The 15,525-nt window shown below is 42.0% G+C and overlaps 2 protein-coding genes across 2 annotated transcripts in view; one reads left to right on the forward strand and one right to left on the reverse strand.

The window, feature by feature from the left end:
• The window catches only part of LOC117542919 (cilia- and flagella-associated protein 44), a 31,155-nt gene extending 26,009 nt beyond the window's left edge, over window positions 1–5,146 (reverse strand). Inside the window, 11 exon segments of the mRNA XM_034210799.1 lie at window positions 141–188; window positions 278–436; window positions 1,448–1,537; window positions 1,539–1,613; window positions 2,027–2,141; window positions 2,495–2,711; window positions 2,786–2,888; window positions 3,462–3,624; window positions 3,741–3,873; window positions 4,631–4,742; window positions 4,897–5,146. Coding sequence (XP_034066690.1) covers window positions 141–188; window positions 278–436; window positions 1,448–1,537; window positions 1,539–1,613; window positions 2,027–2,141; window positions 2,495–2,711; window positions 2,786–2,888; window positions 3,462–3,624; window positions 3,741–3,873; window positions 4,631–4,706 — 1,179 coding nt within the window. The 5' untranslated portion in view covers window positions 4,707–4,742; window positions 4,897–5,146.
• A 129-nt stretch (window positions 5,147–5,275) lies between these two features.
• On the forward strand, window positions 5,276–15,525 carry pum3 (pumilio RNA-binding family member 3). Its single transcript, XM_034210832.1, has 18 exons — window positions 5,276–5,544; window positions 6,063–6,130; window positions 6,211–6,405; window positions 7,320–7,506; window positions 7,611–7,686; window positions 8,088–8,181; window positions 9,743–9,809; window positions 10,074–10,248; window positions 10,371–10,474; window positions 10,747–10,825; window positions 11,053–11,151; window positions 11,414–11,467; window positions 11,657–11,737; window positions 11,843–11,985; window positions 12,353–12,575; window positions 12,706–12,793; window positions 12,977–13,067; window positions 14,876–15,525. The coding sequence occupies exons 2-18, from the start codon at window positions 6,064–6,066 to the stop codon at window positions 15,003–15,005; spliced, it is 1,953 nt and encodes a 650-aa protein (XP_034066723.1). The 5' UTR covers window positions 5,276–5,544; window position 6,063; the 3' UTR covers window positions 15,006–15,525.

Below are 15,525 nucleotides of genomic sequence, written 5' to 3' on the forward strand. Positions count from 1 at the left end.
TGGACAAATAAAGAATCGTACTTTTTACCAAATGTATAATAAAAATGGTCTTAACAGTAACAAGAAGAACCTGTTACAAGACAATTGAAATATGTGTTAACAAGAATGATAAAATACTAAAGTAAGTGTATGGAACTCACAGTGTAGGTGAATGAAAGGTCCAGTTTCCAGATGGCTCCGCTGGTATCCTATCAGGTGCAGAGATCAGGTTTGGCATATTGATGGAGATCAGATATTACACATAGCTGTAAGGATGAGCTTCTGACTCCCCTCTGACCTGAGCGAAGCAGATGAAGGAGTCGGACGGCTGTGAGCTCTTCACCACCGAGGACAGGCACACGTTGTGTCCCACCAATAGCTCATTCATGGGCTCCAGCTCAAACCGCCCGCTGTCACCGGTGCTGTCTGCGGTGTCGATGCTTTCAAAGTCCCAGCCCTGCAGGGGGCAGGGGGGTTACAAATTCAGACCGATTTCAAAAGAGGTGACTACAGAGAAATCAGAGTTTAAATCATCAATCCGGCTCAATAAGGTTGATCAGGAGTGCCAAGAAGGGTCAATTAGCTTCAAAAAGGAACATGATATTTCTAATTGTATGATCTTTGGCAAAAAACATTTATGATACTTACCTTTTTTGTTCAGCAGGATCCTCTCGACATATTAACACCACTTTTAAGATTTTTGAAGCGTAAATTCAATCTCGAGGCAAAAAGCTAACGTTGGGCTATAAACAAACTACATCGCAGTGACTTGACTTCACCACCGCTAAGCTAAAGGCGGCTAATGGTCGGTGTGATGACGTTTAGTCGTCTCATTTAGCCACTTTTTTTATGACTCATAGAAGCGTCATACCAGTAGGGTATTTACTGGCGTATTTGATGTGGTAGAACAAAACGTGAACATCTCTTTAGCTTGTAGTAACCACAGACTTTATTCCAGGTATCTAAAGAAAAATATGTTCAAAAAACCATTGACTACGAGACAAGGGAATTGGGGTATTTTGGCTTTAGATTCCACTTATTGTCATTACGTAGTAGGCCTACAGGTACAATGTAACAAAACGGTTCCTCTGCATTTGACCCATCCTAGTGTTAGGAGCAGTGGGCTGCCATTATGTACGGCGCCCAGGGAGCAGTGTAGGGAACGGTGCCTTGCTCAGGGACACCTTGGTAGCACTTGGTCTTTCCAGGACTTGAACTGGTGACCTTCCAGTTGCCAAGTCCCTATGGACTTCGCCACCACCGCCTTTAGGACTCCTTCCTGCACCACTCTATAGTGCATCCCTCAGGAGGTATTTACAGACAAGAAATGGCTACAAACAAAACCATTATTAATGTAGAAAAAAAGACTAAACAGTTATAGGAGTTTATTGTTAATTTAATCAGAACATTGTATGTTTTTGAAAATATTTCTGACACGTTTGAAGTGAAGCATTTTGAAGTGTCTTACCCGAACCGCTCCATCATAGCCGATGGTCATCAGCTGTCCGTCTTCCAGGGCGAACGGCTGGACCATCCCGGCGTGGCACTTCCCCCCCCCCCTTACGACAAATCTCCACCTTGATGGCGTTGCCCTCCCACAGCAGCAGGTTTCCCCAATCTGAGCCGGACACCACCTGAGAGGAGGAGACGAAGAGAGGCGAGGGTCAAGATGAACTTTTACAAAATCTCCAACACTCACACCAAAACAATCTAGATTGATTTGTAGCTCCACATCAATTCTGATAACTATGCCTTAACAACGATCTACCAATCATGATATGGAGGGAATTCTCTTGGAAAAATGTTTATCCAATTTTGAACAGCCATAAGGTTCAGAGGAAATACTTGAATGGAAAACAGACTCATTGCTTGAGACTGCATGAATCACAGTTTAGTGACACATCTGAGTTTCTATTGGTGTGTGAGTACATGTACAAATATTGGTTTGACATTTTAATGATTGAAAACTAATTCTGCTCCATTAGGGGAGTAAATCAATATCTAGAGAAACATGTCAGATGTTGTGTTAGAGCTGCAGGGCACACACCTTTCCATCAGGAAGATCCACGTAGCCCTTGATATCAGTCGCTGCAGTTTTCCCAAAGTTTCCCATAAGCCCTTGCAATTTAAGCCCTGTGTATGTGTCGGCCATTTTCCAGAACCTGACAGAGAGGAGAAAATGTATTGTCCTCTTATTTGGAAACATTAATAACATATAATTATCATACAACATGTAATCTTATAAGCAGGTTTGGGGAGAAACTGATGAAGTTGTTGTCTGGCTCTTGGCCATAACAAAAGTGTGGAAAGGACAAGATATAAGAAAATATATTTATTACAATAACCCAACGTTAACACAAAAGCTACCCCAATGTGATGTGTTAATCAGTAAGATCAGTAGTGTAGATGTGGGTGTGTGAACATGAGCTGCTTTCACACCAAGTACTTTGCCGTACTTAGTTCCCAGCACTTAGTACCCCCACAGGTAAAACAGGGCTTGAGGAGGATTCAGTACTTGATGTGTCCAGATCCTGACGATGTGAGGAGACCCGGGTTGTATGGGGAGAAGCTGACTCGGTACACCTCCTGAGAAATGGCCTTGCAGCGCAGCATCACCTCCTCCCTCCTCCAGTCCCACAGCGTCAGCATGTAGTCGGGGTCCCCCCCCACGCTGGCCAGCAGGCTCCCGTCTTGGTTAAAATCCACAAAGCAGTACGCCCTCTCCGTACCGCCTGCAAAACATGAAAGTTAAAACATCAATAAAACATCACATTTGAAAAACTCACAGCATCTTGGTCCCATTTACCTCTGAGGATGCAGAACGGCCGTAACGAGGGATATTCATACATTATGATGCTGGGCTGGATTCCCTTCTCTGCTACAGCGAAGCACTCTTTGCTTGGATGTGCCTTGACATACACACAACACAAATGAAATACCACAGTTTTCGTACATGTGTTTATATATTGATACCATTAGACTATGCTAAGGTTATGTTTGTCTTATTGAATACACCAGGTGAGAGTGCCGTAATACGTGTGCATGTCCAAAGGATTTTAAAAGGGCCCTACTATGCTCATTCTCAGGTTCTTTGTATTGTGTGTCTCTACTGAAACAGAGAGCTCTATTTTTCTCATACTTCCTGTGTTGCAGCACCGCTTTCTGAGAGATATGGTGCAGAGAGAAGAGGAGAAATACAAAATGTAATTGACAATAGATCAATAAGGCCTAACAAGAGCTAAGTCTCCCTCTGGTGGTGGTTTGCGTTTAAAGACAGGTAAGAAAATGTCTGTAATCCATATCTTTTAATCTATTTTATTTGATCCTAAAATGAACTTACTGTTACAAAACCAATTTCCCCCGGGAATTTTTTTTATTTTAAATTTGGATTGATTCTGAAATTGAAGTTAACCATCTGTTTATCCTTCTCACTCCATCCCACAGACGAGCACTCTTCTCTTGAAGTGTGTACACTATCTTACCTTGATGGTGCCGATTCCTCCTCCACTGCAGGAGCGGAGGTATCTCTGCTCCTTGGTGGAAACGTCGAGCAGCACGAGCAGGTTCCCGGCGATAAAGATCAGAGTGTTGTCATCCAGCAGCTGCAGGTTCCCGCTGCGCCCACTGTCATAGCCAAAGCAGTGACTGAACGCAGGACAGAATAAGGATCAAGGTCACATTCCCTAAAGTGTCACACAACATGTACTTTCTAAAGTTGTAGGAGATGTGGTGTAACATTTAAGAACAATGATAAAGAATACCAGAGGTGCAGGAGGTTCTCTGGGATTGCAGAGTCCGGTGTGATGTATGGTGTGGAGTGAAGTTCCTCATAATTGTAGTACTCAGACTCAGAGAGTTGCTTTGTTGATCCGTTTTCAGACTCAAGCTGCATCACTGGGTGTTTATCGTGAGGGAGTAAAATGTTGGAGAGGTTAAACTCCAGCAACACTTATAGCATGCATACAATCTTTTGTTAGACAAGGGAGAGGTTGAACAGAAATCTGGAAGCAGCTTACAGGCACCAATGATTTAACTCGTTAAATTGTTATTTGTATGTGAATCAACACATTTTTATTTTACTTTTAGATGTTACACTTCAACTGATGTTCCACTGCGGTCAGTGCTTACATACCTGCTGCTATTTCAACTGTTTACAGCTCACACACTTGGACTGTTCTCAGCAACCCTAAACTAAAATGTCTATTGCATCCATCTGCTATTTCTTAAATGACAATGTGACTGCATTACTACAAGTTAACTAACAGTGTCACTACTTGTGTTTCTTATTGACTAACTAACTAACTTAACTAAGAGTTGTTTGCATCTCACATTCACATATTTAAATGCTTCTACTTTTAGAGACATTTCATTCACTTATCTCCAGTGGTGAAATAAGTACTCACATCATTTACTAGAGTAAAAGTAGCAATATCAGAGAGTAGAAATACTCTGTTATAAGTGCATTTAAATTGCACTTTAGTAAAAGTACAAGCATCAAAATATACTTAAAGAATTTTAAGTTAAAGTTCTCATCTTGCAAACTCCACATGTTCATCTAAAAGCCTTTAGCTAAGGCTAGGTAACGCTAGCTAAAAGAGGTGATGCTATCTGACCGTTACGTTATACAGGTAAACGTCCACAGTTAGGCTACCTTCACCGTTATCCTGTGTAGCAGTCTCTCTCTTCTCAGTCTGTTCACCAACAGTAGTTCTGTTTTCTTCCGACATGTCCGCAGTTTACTCACCTGCTTCTCTGTTTTTGCACTTTGAAAAATAAAGAGGGCAATTTATTTTTCAAAAGTAACGTTATTTCCAACTTCACCGAACCAACGTTAAGCTTTAAACAACTCTGAATATAACGTAAAAGACAGCGGTGGAAACTACATTTTTAGATATTCTATATCAAAATAGCACTTACCAAAATGTTTTAACGTGAATTTTGCCTCATATTTAACACGTCAAACCTTTACATTTGACTGTCCAAGTCATCCGTTTAAGTTTGGGGGTGTTGCCAGGCAACAAGTCGAGTGACTCTCCCGCAAAGCCTGCTGGTTAATGTAGTTCATTCAGTGTTATCTTGGGATGAAGAATATAACATTTCTAGACACATGGACAAATTACATATATCTAATATTGGTTATTTGAATCATTCACTCGGGTAGAAATACAACATTAAACTATGAATGTCATAGCTCTGAACTCTCTGTATCCTTAGTGACGATGTCTGTACGGTGGCCGAGAGGGCAAACCATAGATGTAAACATGGCCGCTCCAGGCTGTGAACGCTCTTTATACATGCCTAAAACGATAGAAAATTATCATTGAACACAACGTTGTTGTCGCTAATCTTTGCGTTTGTTGAGCATATTAAAGATTTTATTGTAATGATATATATTTGTAAAGCGTGACGTCCTGCTTCTTTACGGCGTTAACATGCTGGCAGCGCATCACCCTACGTTTTACGGCAGCGAAGCTTCAGTTTGGTTGGATGGTGTGGTGCCGTAAACCGTGTTGGTCGCAGAACGCATGGGACTGAGCTGCGATAGCGTGTGTGTTTATCTGAAATGTAAGTCACCAGTAAAATGTTGTATATACCTGTTGTTCGTGTTTAAAGTAGAGATAAACAAAAATCCGTGGCGTAGGGTTATATGTATGTTATTAAGACGTGTTGACAGATATTGTTTATGCTATTAGCTATGTTAACTAGCATTGGCAAAAGTAGCAACACCTTTAAAACGTTATCCAAGTGAGAGAAAACAAACCAAATTGAAGAAATATGCAGCATTAAACGTGACAAATAATGAATACCAGCTACATTTGCTTGAGTATTGAAGGATACAGAAACAGTCAGTCTTGAAATATACGTTTTCCTGCAAGTTTTGTACGAATACTTAAGTTTAAGATACTCCTAGCAGTAAAAGATTGTCATATGGAAGTGTTTAATTTCTGCAGATAGTTCACTTTATGTAGACTAACTGCTCACTCAACAGATAGGCCTGGAAACATGTGTGAGTGTGGGATTGTGCATTATTTCTGTATATTTAATCTGTCTTCTGCTGCTGTCTTTCTGGGGTACAACCTTAGAATGGAGGCTAAATCGAAGAAACCCTTTTCTCCTAAAGGTGGAAAGAAGTTTACACAGAAAGGAAAAGGTGAGCTCTAGTTAACATTAACCAGCTATACAGCATCACTTTCAACCAGGTTTGTCATTGACATGTTTCACTCTGTCCAGATTCAATGGGGACCAAACTTGGAGGAAAACCGGCTGGTAAGAAGCCCTTCAAAGCGTATGACAACACAGGGGGCAAACCGTGGAAGGGTGGAAATGGCGGAAACAAAGACTACAAACCTGCTTTCTCCAAAGCTGGGCCTGGTCCGCAGAAGAGAAAAATGCCATTTAAGGCGAAAAATGAAGAAGAAGGGGAAGGTGAGGAAACCTCTACATGCTGACTTTAAAAAGATGTCAATAAGGTTTTGTATAATTTAGTCATTTACTCCTCATGGCTTAATTAAAGGGGCCCTATTATGCTCATTTTCAGGTTGATATTTGGTGTCTCTACTGTGACATGTCTCCATGCTTTAATGTTCAAAAAGCTCTTTATTGTTCTCATACTGTGCTGCAGCACCTCTTTTCACCCTCTGTCTGAAACCAGAGCCCAGTCTGCTCTGATTGGTTAGCTGGCCGGCTCTGTTGTGATTGGTCAACCGCTAAGAGATGTCATGCCACTTAGTCTTTCAAGTACAATGTGTTGGAGCTAGCCAATTGAAGTGCGAGTGTTACGTAGTGATGTCACTCTCCCACAAGTAAACTTTGAGGAGTTATAATTGCAGTTCAAGTAATATATTTTATATATCTTTAGCAAAAGGATATCAATCATTAATGCTGCACAACTTGGGAGAAATAACTGAAATGTTTTTTTTGAATGGTATGGAGATGACTATATTGGAAGAATTTATCATTTTTAGATATTTAAAATGATCAGGGTGTTTTTTTAGGAGGATATATACCAAACAAATGCATTTTTTAAAATACTGTTTTGTAGGCCTGGAAATCTATGCAACACCACAAAACCTAATTCATCATATTTTCACACACTTTGCCCGTAAAAAAAATGGTGCCTTCCGTGATTTGAATATTGCAGTAACCAATATTGTGATGTTGATTAACTGTTTGACCATATTAATAACATGCACATGGACTTTTGATTAGTTGCTGTACACATTGCTCCGCTCAAAGCAGTATGGTAAAGCCTTCAATTCTGCTCCTCTGGATTCAGCCTAAATATTACTGTTTGTCACCGAAGTGCGGACACATTGTGAGTGTTTTCTGCGTGTGATCAGGTCCAGAGCCCAAGAAGTTGAAGGATGGCGAAGTTAAGCCAAACACAGAGGGGCTGACAGAGGAGGAGATCAAGAAGAACAGGCAGCAGGCGAAGAGGGATCTGAAGGACAGCAGGCAGCACGCGGAGAGGAAGGATATGTTCGATATCATCCGCCAGTGCAAACGCCTGTGGGGTGACCTCAGGAGGTACAGCCACACAAGGGCCAGAACATATTAATAGTAGATGTAATATGCCTGTTCACTGACTGATGATGGTGTGTGTGTGTGTGTGTGTGTGTGTGTGTCAACAGGAAGAATTGTGACAAAGAGCTGAAGACCAAACTGATGGGGGAGCTTCACGATCTGGTCCGCGGGAAGATCAAGCAGGTGAGCCTCACTCTGCCCCCCTCAGGAACTACAGGGCTCATTAACAGAATCCCTTGAATGAAAAACAAACATGTGATGTCGGCTAAATGACTGCAGGTCGCCTGTCAATCAAAGGGTTTGGAACATCAGTGTCTTAAGACTTTATTTGGATGCACTTTATTTTAGTCCTACTGCCAGGTGCCGTTCAACCGGTAGACATATTCCCCTTTTTTGTTACACTTTTTTTTTTTTAAACCTGCGGCGGGATAATTATACTTTCTTGGACTTCCCAAGTTAATAGCTGAGATTTAATGACACACAGAGACACGTTTTAAAATGGTCTAATATGTCAAGAAACGCAAGTAGTTAGACAGGAAATAACTTCTAATATGAAATCTTTCTCACTGTGCTCTTTCCTCCAGATGGCGTTTGCTCACGACTCGGTGCGAGTTCTCCAGTGTTTCACACAGTTCGGCAGCCACGAGCAGAGACAGGAGGTCTTCGATGAGCTCCAAGGTGAGTGTGCTTCATGGACTTTGTTTTGTGTTCACATCATCAGTAGGGGTGTAACGGTATCCGTATTCGTCCCGGTTCGGACGTCACGGTTCGGCACATGCAGTCACACGGCGAATACGCCTTTTTTTTACGAGTGGGAAAAAAGTCTGTCACTCAGGGCAATATTACATTATATATAATCCAGGGGGTGGTATTGCGCCTAAAAGCCAGCCGCCCGTAAATAACAAATGAAGAACAAAACAAAACAAAACGAACACAATACATGAAGAAGAACAGTTATGGCGAGTTCACACAACACACAGGAGCTAGAACCCACCTGCTTCTTTTAAATCAGGTGTGTGGGAACATTTCGGGTTCCCTGTGGACTACAACAATGATGGGGTGCGAGTTGAGGATCGGACGAGGACGGTGTGTCGGCGTTGTTCGACAGCGGTGCAGTATGCTGGTGGTAACACATCAAACATGCTCAATCACATCCGAGTCAGTCTCAGTCCCCAGCGAGAGGGTTTTCTCGACAGCAGGTGACATAGTTACCGCCAACAGATCTGCCCTCACTACTGACAACGTAGACAAACTCATATTTTTGAAGAAAAACTTGAAAATAGAGTAAAGTACTTTTATTTAGGCATAATGGCCTCACACACTCACAAGTTAATTACACATGTTAGACATTGCTCCTAAAGGTACACATTTTATTTTGTTTTATATTTATCATTGTATTTATTTTATATTTTGACATCAGGAGATGTTATACAGTTCTGTATTGCCTTTTATTGATTGTGATTGAAACACTTTCTTATTATTTATTTTAATATGTTCAAGACATTTTTAGTTGTACAGCTTATTTAACCTTTTTGTTTGACATCAGCCATTATAAATAATATGGCCATCTGAGTGTTACTGTTACTGTGGTTTGTTTTTAACTGTGTAATACAGTTAATGATTCCAAATGTTAGAGTTCCTTATTTTCATACCAAAACTTGCACTACTGTTAAAAATAAATAACAGCAACAAAATTATGCATTTAGGACTTTTTTTTGCTTTTCCTTGTTGTACCGAACCCGTACCGAACCGTGACCCCAAACCGAGGTATGAACCCGAACCGTGACTTCTGTGAACCGTTACACCCCTAATCATCAGACAATTGAATAAACCTTATGTTTAAATTGACATACTGAAGTTTTTCATACACTTCAGGAAGCTACGGGTTTTTAAACTTCCCTGTAAGACTCACAATACACACTAGCCTTGGGTTCACGATCTTACTTTCACAATAAAAGCCCAAGCCATCTACTCTGCATCAGTGACTACCAGAACATATCATCTCACAGTGGAGAGAGATGGCTGCATTTTTAAGCTGTCCTGACATTTTGACAATATCCTACATTCTTTAAAAAAGGAAACGCATCCATGAATTGAATCATTTCCATGTGCACATCCTGCCTGATCAGCAGCGTCTGCCACGTGACGGCTGGAGGGTCAGCTGACCTGTAGTCCAGCTCTATATACGAGCCGCTAATAAACAAAACATTAACTGTCAGTATTTTCCTGTCTCCCACAGATGACATCATCGCTCTGTGTAAGTCGCAGTACGGCAAACACGTGGTGAAAAAGATGCTGATGTATGGGTGAGTCTGCTCATAGTGGTTTCTTCTATTCCTTTCAAGAAGATGTCCGTCTTCAAATCAGACTTGAATATATATATATATGGAGTAGCGCATAGACGACATATTTTTGTAAGCTGAGCTGGAAGTTAGCATCGCAAAGATCCAATGGGATTTTTCAACCTTTACCCGACTGGGTTTTAGGACTCATTCACCACTCTGTTAAAAATAGTCATTTTAGTGGTGTGTGTAACTTGTGTGTGTGTGTGTGTGTGTGTGCTTCCACAGGAACAAGGAGCTGATGGCGGCTGTGATGAAAACGTTCAAAGGTCACGTGCGCTCGATGCTTCGCCACGCCGCCGCCTCGTCCATCATTGAGTACGCCTACAACGACAAAGCCGTGTTAGCGCAGAGACTCATGCTCACTGAGGAGCTGTACGGGAACACCTACACCGTCTGCAGGGTACACACACACACACACACACACACACACACACACACACTCTCTATGATGATGGGCAGTGTTGATGATGTCACTGTGTCTGCTGCTCTGAGTGCCTGAACGTCCCTCTTCCTGTGTTTCAGTCTGGAGTGTGTAACACCATCGAGAAAGTGGCCGAGGCGAACCCGGACAAGCTGGCCAACATCATCGAGGAGATGAAGCAGACCCTCACTCCCATGGCCCAGAAGTAAGGCAGCGTGTTTTATATCACTGCCTTTAGTTAGTAACCTTTGAGACTAAACAAGTCATTTGAACAGTTTCTCAATGTTTGGAGTCTTAACGGTTGACATTTGATTCCTTACCAACAATGTTTAGTTATCATTTCTTGGATAAGTCAAAGAAAATAAAAAGCTTTTCCGCTTCTGTTTCTCCTTCATGTGATTTAATGTCACCTGTGTTGATTGTATGTTAGTATGTTGAATGAAAAACAAGGTAACTACATCTTCTGTGGTGTTTCAGAGAACAAGTCATCAAACACTCTCTGGTCCACAAAGTCTTCCTGGACTACTTCCTGTTCGCACCCGAGAAACAGAGAACGGTGAGCAGCTCTTTGACATCTAAGATATTGGACACATTGTATATATTTCTTTATTAAGAAGGATACAATGTGCTGTCAAATAAAAGTAAATGTATCAATGAAAAGCAGTAAAACAAGACAAATGTTACAGTTTCATAGAACAAGAATATATTCAAAGTAAAATAAATGTTTTAAAGTGTATTTACTGTTGAATGGAATTACATGTTTCTTCTCTCCGGTGTGAGCAGGAGATGATCGAGTCCATCAGAGAGTCAGTCGTCTACATGGCTCACACACACGACGGAGCCCGAGTGGCCATGAACTGTCTGTGGTTCGGGACGGCCAAGGTGTGTTTTCTCACACACACACACACGCACACACACATCTGATGTATTCTTTATAATGAAGATAAACTTGTATGCCCAACACACTGGCCGAATTTTAGGTGCGATAAATTCCCGCATGAATATATATTTTCAAACTAGTTTGTCATTAATTCTGCCTCACAGGAAATGAAAACCACAGCTAAAAAGCTTTTTTTCCAAGAACTAAATGCATCAACCAATCATGTCTTTGTCTTGAACAGCAGTTTTATTTGTCATGTTTCAGGACAGAAAAGTCATCATCAAAACTATGAAGACCTACATGGTGAAGTTTGCCACGGTGAGTTCTCAATGCCATTCATTCATTTTAGAAACAAGCTGTCTGTACCTGTGTTGCCTCATTGGATTTTAGAGAACACAACTCGTAATTATATGTATTTACTTGGAGAAAAGGTTGCATTTATAAATATCTAAACTCATCAGTTAATATCTTACCTGAACTCCTGATGTGTCTGTTCTCTGTCCACAGGGAGAGTTCGGTCACCTGGTTCTTCTGGCCATGTTCGACTGTGTGGACGACACCAAGCTGGTCAAACAGGCCGTGCTCTCTGTGAGTCTGAGCCCATGTGCTTTGATGAACACAACTATGATTTAATAGGCTAATATGATCAGGTTGTAGTTATTATCTAAAAGTCTTGTCTGTTTCCCTGTGCAGGAAGTCTTGTTGTCTCTGGATGAGGTCATCGGTAATAAATACGGTAAGAAGGTTCTGTTGTACCTGCTGACCCCCAGAGACCCCGCTCACCTGCTGCCGGAGATCATCAAGGTGCTGGCGCGAGGAGACGGGAACACACACAGGTAACTCATCACAAATGTCTAAATAAAATATAAAAACTACATTTTTTCCAACAACGTTTTATCCCATGACACATTTTGTCATTATTTGCTTTCACTTTTTATGACAGTGGAGTTATTTTCAAGCTTCTCACCTTTCAGCCAATCACATGCCCCCTGCCGCTCTTAAAGGGATAGTTTCCATTTGTCTATCCTTCAACTAGCAAGCAAGTTCACCAACTGCTTCCAAATAAACATTTAAACTTCTCATGGTAGGGAAAGTGCTCATTCATACTGATGGGAACAAACGGCTTCCTGAAGGGAGGACATCAGTAGTGAAGGATGTAAACGCTGCAGCGGAGTGACATCAGATTTGTTTTCTTCTCATCAGTAAAAAGGACATGGCAGTCCGGCGAAAGGAGCTGCTGGAGGTCGTCTCCCCCCCGCTGCTGGAGCATCTCCGTACCAACGCCGACACCATGGTGATAGACAAGGCGTCCAGCGTCACCATCAGTGACATCCTGGCGTCGGCCTGCGGGGATCTGCGGCCCGCCATGACAGCCGTGGCTCAGCTGGCCAATCAGGATCTAGTTCCAGGGGGGATAGACGGACAGGTAGGGGTGTTTGTGTGTGTGTGTGGGGAGGGTTATCAGAAGAAGCAAGCATGCAGGTTCTCATCACAATGAATGGCTTTCCAAAACAAAGTCTGCTGTTCTTCGCACTGACTTCCTGTTTCTGCTGCAGCTTCACATGGCCGAGCACCCAGCAGGACACCTGGTGCTGAAGTGGCTCCTGGAGCAGGACATGACGCTGGCAGAGGCCGGCAAGGAAGGTAAAAACACACACACCTACTGCTAGGCCATGAAGTCATACATTCATTTAACTTTGCAAAACTGCACCCAAATGTTTTCTTTTTTATTAACCAAATTAAATTGAAATCGGGGAAGTTTTTGAGACAAGGGTAACAGAAATGTAAGATTATGAGCTAAAACATGTCTCCCCTCTTTCCTCTCAGAGCGCTTCAGCAGGATTCTGGTGGACGCAGTGGGAACTGACAAACTGAAGAGCTGGGTCAAAGTCAACCGAGGAGCCATGGTGCTCTGCAGGTCAGTGAGAGCGCACACACATCGGTTACTTCATCCAAACCACAAGTGTCCCTCTAGTACAGGGGTGGCCAACCAGTCAGAGGTTAAGAGCCACATGTTTTCTATGTTACTGCAAAGAGCCACATCAAACACATAGTCACTGATATTGTTTCAGTTTTTAGTTTTCTGGAGACAAGATTTCAACCACGTCACTGATGCATTTTTGTGGCATTGGGATATATATTTTTTAAATCCTCTGGAGCAGAGAGAGGAGCTGTGGATTATTGTTATTGATTAATGCATCAGTGTTTCTTAGGGTCAAAAACACTAAACCCACAACTTAAGATGAAAGCGTTTAGTTTATTTAATAAAAGAGCACATGTTCAATGTGAAAAGTGACAGTAGTTATAGATTATTTGCAATTTGGTGCTATGTATATATATATATATATTTTTTTAAATTATATATATAACACCTTGAATTTCATGTGGGGCGCGGGGCTCCGTTGGCGGGGCGCAGCGCCCCTCCAAGACAATGGTAGGGGAAACACTGGATAGTGTTTAATCAACGATAGGTTTCCCCCCCCTCAAAGGTGATTGGTTCACTGCATTGCAGGTATTATTGTGATTGGCTCTTGGGCCACATCAAAATTAGACGCCTGTCATCCTCTCATACTGACACCTGACACCACACATACACACGTAGGGAGAGCCGGAGCGATTTTATCCGAGCCCAAACAACTTTGACCGGCCAAATTACGTCAGAATTATCAGCATTTAATACTTAACAGACCTACTAAATATCAGGTTTAACTGTCAGGAGTAGTGTTGTCACGATACCAACATTTTGGTTTCGATACCAAGTCAAGAATTGCGATTCCGATTCTTTTTCTTAAAAAAAGGGAAACAGTCTTAAATGTAATTGTGCTTTATTTCACACCAGAACCATAACACAAACTTTTAAACAATGAGAACAATAAATAAAATAAAGGACAAGAATTCGTATTAAATCAAATTAATACATGTCTGACAGACAGGCCTCGTGGTGTCCGTGGCTTGCCCTCACTGTCAGAGATATAGCTCAAATACATCAAAATGTCGCTTCTGGCGTCTTTTTTGTCAACAAGCCGAGGCGCAGCAGCAGCTGCACTCCCACTTGCAGCCATGCTTCTCGTTTTCTCACATGCTCTGGCAGCTAGCGCGTGGCCGCGTGCACGAGAGAGGGGAGGGACTTAGAGCGTGCTTGAGAGGGAGGGACTGCAGGCACGGCTGCAGTGCAGGGAGTGAAAGCAGAGCGCTGAACACACACGGCTCTTATTAAAACAGCGCTTTCTCACCGGAGTACTTTCCCCCGTCACTCTTAAAGTACCGATACTAATGAAACGGAGGAATCGTAAAGTTTTTAACGGCAGGGTATACCTTTCAAGTATCGGTACACCGTGCAACACTAGTCAGGAGTCAGTGTCTCTCCCCCAAACTCACACATACAATTCGATATGAACTGAAGAGCCGCATGAAACTAGGCAAAGAGCCGCATGCGGCTCGAGAGCCGCGGGTTGGCCACCCCTGCTCTAGTAGTATCTGTACTTGTCAGGGTCCTGTGATTTTATTTATTTTAAGCGTGAGATTTCTGCCATAACAACCCCATGGAGATTAGTGGAGGTGTGATGCTCAAAACAATGAAACGCTTAAAAAAATCTCAACAAAAAACATATATTTTTCTTGTCATTCCACATTCTGTCAGCTGTGTTGATAGGGAACATTTCATTAATAATGTGAGCAACACAAAGGCATGACATGGATAAATAATGAAACCTGTTTTGTTTGCAGCCTCCTGAACAGCTATGAGAAGTCTGTGGCTGCGGAGGTGAAGGAGGCGCTGCAGTCCATCAAAGGAGAGCTCAGCAGCCTCGCCAACAACAAAGGAGCTGAGATCCTGCTGGAGAACCTCAACAAGTAGAGACTTTATTCCAAACAGACTGGTGATGTCATCGTATCATTTCCTGTGCAGCAGAGAAACAAGACTGCAGACGTTTGAAGCTGCAAATGGCAACGATTTCAGGAGGTGTATGCGACCTGGATCTGTTATGTCCCTGATGGAAACATGGACGTGAATTTGTGTGGAAATGTATCTGTTGATAATGAAATAAAAGATGTTTGAGAAGGTGATTGAACAGGTCAACATTATACATCTAATGTAAACACACTTTGCCCAATAACTCAGTTTCTTTCACATAAAAGATTCCCTTTGGGATGCTGAAGGCTTTTTATTGACAGTAGTGTAACGGCAAATACAGTTAATAGAAACTCAGAGCGGTGAAAATAACTTTATTCTGTTTTTGGATTTAGCACCGACATTTCAGCAGCATCTGTTAAACAGGACAAATAAAAACAATCCGTCTGTATTGCTCCAGTACTGTAGTCCTCTTTGTATCATGTGTTTTAATTGTATCTTCTGAAAATAAAGACTATTATTCACA

This window comes from Gymnodraco acuticeps, unplaced genomic scaffold (assembly GCF_902827175.1).
Source record: "Gymnodraco acuticeps unplaced genomic scaffold, fGymAcu1.1, whole genome shotgun sequence".
NCBI lineage: Eukaryota > Metazoa > Chordata > Actinopteri > Perciformes > Bathydraconidae > Gymnodraco > Gymnodraco acuticeps.